We start from the raw sequence: 4,537 nt of genomic DNA, 5'->3' as shown, positions 1-4,537 counted from the left end.
GCATTTCAGCATAAGAGACCAACAGTACCAGGCTTAAAAAGAAAAAAAGTCCTGGGGTCAAGTCATTCGACTAAAAGTTCTTCGAGGTGATGCCCCAGCATGGCCACAATCTAATGGCTGAAATAAGAAAAAGATTAAAAATAAAAAGACTTGTAGGGAAAATATAAATCTTGGGGTTTGATTTGTTCAATTTGAACCCTTCAAGGCTCTACTGTTCAACCGAAAAAAATAATTTTTTACTTCTTTCATTTGGAGCATGAGGAAGAGGAAAAAAAATCTAATTTAGAGAGATTTAGTCAAATATTCCACTTTTCCATTTATAAAACTGATTGTTTGGAACAGAACAGAACAGAACGGAGACGATAAAAGATTCTCATTTGAAATTCTTCTCCTGGGTGGTTTTTTAATTTAAATATAACAAAGAGGTTTTGTATCGGAGAAGAAGCCGAACTGGAATCAAGAGGGTTAAGAGACCATTGATATTACATGACGATATGTGTGCTATGCTTTAATATCGCCGTTTCTTTATTTTTGTTTTTTTGTTTTTTTTGTATTTTTTTTTTAACCATTTCATTTCTTTATTGTTGTTAATTACATTTTTTCTCTCTCTCTCTCTCTATTTTCTAGATTAAAAAATTTCAGACTCTGGATACTGATGAGGACAGGATTAAACAAGCCAGAGATATTTATGACCAGTTTATTATGAGAGAATTGCTGGCACAATGTCACGTAAGTAGTTAACCTCCTCCCTTGCTTGATTTCGATTTTTTCAAAGTTTATAAATGACCCCCCCTCCTCTCGACTTACGACTGAGCTCCGTTCCAACTGAGCGGTCATAAGTCCACCTGGTCGTTCTTCTTCTGCCATTGTGTGTGCTTCCAATTCAGTCCACTTTTCATCTGAAACTTCTTTTGTTTCACAATCTAGCAACTCCTCCGCATCTTCGAGTTCACATTTTAATTCTAAATTGTTTGCTAGTTTAATTATGTCTTCTCTAACCACTTCATGGGTCTCATTTTCTCTTAAGAGTGAGATAGAGGATGGAGTGTGGTAGTGGTGGTGAGGGGGATGATTTGGCTGCTATTTCTAACAGTTTGAATGCCTGCATGGAAGTTTTCCTGTTGGTTCAGCATGTTTGTTTTGTAGTTGCCCATTGTTGTTTACTCCCAGGTCAGTCCTGATCAGGCAGACCTATCTATGATCAAAAGGGCATTCCATATATGACCATCCCATTCTTTTTTTATATACACAGTGTATCTAGGATCTCATTATCTATTGTCCCTTTTTTTTTTTTTAATTAAGACTGTGTGCATCGGTGGGGGAGTGTATTCAAGGAAGATAATTTGGTTACCATTCTTAGCAGGCAGGTCAAGCAATGTTTCTGTTGTCTGCAATTGTTTTGAGTCGGGGGTCATTACTTTGTAAACTCGATCCCCCTCAGTCATCACCCCCACCACCAATGCCACAACATCCCTGTCTGCCCCCCCCCCCCCCCCCACTGACGTTCAGCCATCACCACCATTTCCAGTCGAAAATAATAGAAAACTATATTTGATAAATTGTATCATAAGACTTGGTATTTTTGCATTAAATTTATTACAGATAATAACATTTTTTTCTGTCAAATGAAATTGGCAATGAATTATGATTTAATAATATTTATTTTCTTAACTTCCTCCTTCTCCCCTCTTTCGCTCTCTCTCTCATGAAGAGCCACCACCACCACCACCACCACCACTCACCTTCAGACAGCTGTTTCATCAGGAGCCTAATTTATGATGGTTTGCCATAGGGGTTACACAACGCCAAGATGAAAGACAGCTTAGATATATATCTTCTTTGCCAGAGTCTTGAAGTTTTCGTAGCAAAATATGTTTCAATAAGCAATATGATTCATTGCGAACTTTCTTCCCCACCAAAACGGAATTTAGTGACTTGCAGTCAGATGTCATATGTTTCTCAGACTGGAATCTGTTTAAAAAACGTGGCACATACAGTTGCTGTAAACCAGGGGGAGGGGAAAAAAAAAACAAGCGGGGTGGTACGTAAAGTTGATTGATTGTTTTTGAAGAAGAAATGCTTTTCACGCACTTTTGAGAGGATAGTGTAGAAGATGTGTGTATTGAATATACAAAAATGTAGCCTCTCAATAACAGAACAAGTAGCCATCCTGTTTTGGTTTTTGTCATGTCCCGGCAGCTAATGTTTGAGCTTCTCAGTTCTTATCAAGAAGACAACATCCACTTTGAAAGTAGATAAGTGCATAGCTGTGGGTTTGTCTTGGCAAATAGACAGTATTTTGGTTCTTATGATAAGAGAGGGAAAGAAAGAGATGGAGGGGAGAGAGCGAGAGCCGTGTAATTTGACTGCTACAGAGGGCAGGCTATTTTATTTTCGAGCAAATCTGTCATTACAGATAGAAAACTTGAATTTGTGGTTTGTTAGGAAACCAAGAGCCACCAGGGTTATTTTAATTATGCCAGGGTTTCTTCTGAACTAGATCTTGCTAATGAAGAGATTTAGGGCAAAGAGATAGTAGTGTAGGCCTTACAACAACAACAACAACAACCACTTCAGGACATGTAATAATGTTCATCTTGTGAAATAACTAACATGTTAAGAACAGCACAGTGACTATAAAACACTGCTCTAGACATCATCACTACTCTCTCACTGGCTTCAGTCACTGGATGGTGGCCATACTGGGGCATCACTTTGGAAAGTTTTTAGTCTATCATAGTGAAGGCACATGGCTTAATGGTTAGAGTATTTGACTAATGATCATGAGGTGGTGAGTTCAATTCCTGGCAATACATTGTGTCCTTGAGCAAGACACTTCAATTCAGGTTGCTCCAGTGCTTGCAAAAATGAGTTGTACCAGTAATCCAAAGGGGACCAGCTTTGTCATATTCTGTATCATGCTGAATCTCCCTAGGAACTACGTTAAGGATATGTGTGTCAATCATCCACCCATCCACCCATCTTCTCTGCCCACTATACCTGGGAGGGTTGTTGGGGTAATGTCTTCAGGCACCTCCTCAATAAGGTCCAATGAGAAGCAACAGTCATTACCCTTTCCAGATGGATTTCCAAGCATGACCAACTGAGACTATGAACATCATCCAGCCATCTCATTCTTGTTCTATCACTAAGTCTCCTGTCAGTTGTTGGGGTAGAATCCTTAGGCACTTCCTTCATGGGGTCCTATCATAAGCATCCATCATTACACTTTCTGGCTGGATTCCCAAGCACGACCAACTGAGACTATGGATATCATCCAACCCTCTCATTCTTGGTCTTCCCTTAGGACTGCTGCTGAAAGGTCGACTCCTAGGTCACCTTCTTGGCTTGGCTTGAAGAATCAGTCTTGCAACTCTTTCCTGTAACCTTCTAACCACATATCCATAATACCAGAGCTATGACGTCTCAATGCAGAGAAGCAGCAGCTCAGCCTGGAGAGACTCCCTGATCTCCAAGATATGCACCATGTCAGATAATGTTACTCTAGGAATCCTTCAAAGAAAACCCATTTCAACCACTTCTACTTTGGATAATCAGTTACTTATTAGATCAAGAATTTCTTCGCATTCCTTACACCCGTCTTCCATTCTTCTCTGTCATCCAGGACATTTTTTAAATCTCTTGGTTAGTATGTCCAGTGTCCTTTAGCCATTGGTTGATGTAGTTTCTTTCGGCTCTCCTTCTACGTTTACCATAAGGAGGTTGCCACACGAGTTTCAGCCACTGACTTTTCCTTGCTACACCAGCAGTGACCATTTCATCCCTGCCTGTGCTTCCATATGGCCTCTGTGATATACGTGATGTCTTGGTCTGGTTGTTTGTTAGTCACGTGATGACACAGGTCCTGAAAAGAATCTTATCTATCAAGATCAAGGCCAATAAAATGAAACATCAGTCAAGCACTGGAGGGGGGGGATTCATTTGGGTCAACTCATCCCCACCACCACCACCGTCAAAATTACTGGCCTTGTGCCCTAAATTAGATTTATTTATGGACTTAATAAGTTATTGTTTTCATGTAAACTGACACAACTCGAAACTGGTTTACATTGATAAACACAAACACAAATTCACACGCTCATACCATGCGTTATTTTGGATGACAGATGACATTGACCCCAGTGTTTCACTGGTACTTAATTTATTGACCCCCAAAAGGATGAAAGGTAAAAATCGACCTTGGTGGCATTTGAACTCGGAACGTCAAGACAGACAAAATGCTTAGCAGCATTTTGCTCGGCGTGCTAGCGATTCTGCCAGCTCACCACCTTAACAATAATAATAAGAGCTTCTGATTTAGATACAAGGTCAGTGATTGGAGAGGGGACTGGTTAATTAATTATACTGACCCCAGTACTTAACTGGTACTTTATTTTCTTGACCTTGAAAAGATGAAAGGTAAACTTGTCCTTGACTGGATTTGTTCTCGGAATGTAAAGCTTTAGAAAAAAGGCATTTTTTTCCCAACACTTGATTCACCCCCAGCCCACCTCACTACCCCCCCCCCCCCCGTATC

General features: G+C 40.1%; 1 protein-coding gene across 2 annotated transcripts in view; it reads left to right on the top strand.

The window, feature by feature from the left end:
• LOC106871981 (G protein-coupled receptor kinase 1) overlaps positions 1-4,537 on the top strand; it is a 151,430-nt gene that overhangs the window by 99,684 nt on the left and 47,209 nt on the right. For both annotated transcript variants that reach the window (XM_089343058.1, XM_089343057.1), the window contains exon 4: positions 628-729. In XM_089343058.1, coding sequence (XP_089199184.1) covers positions 628-729 — 102 coding nt within the window. The remainder of the gene's footprint in view (positions 1-627; positions 730-4,537) is intronic.

Source organism: Octopus bimaculoides, chromosome 26 (genome assembly GCF_046866305.1).
Source record: "Octopus bimaculoides isolate indiv1 chromosome 26, ASM4686630v1, whole genome shotgun sequence".
NCBI lineage: Eukaryota > Metazoa > Mollusca > Cephalopoda > Octopoda > Octopodidae > Octopus > Octopus bimaculoides.
The sequence above is the reverse complement of the archived record's forward strand: the minus strand, read 5'-3'. Positions and strand labels throughout refer to the sequence as shown.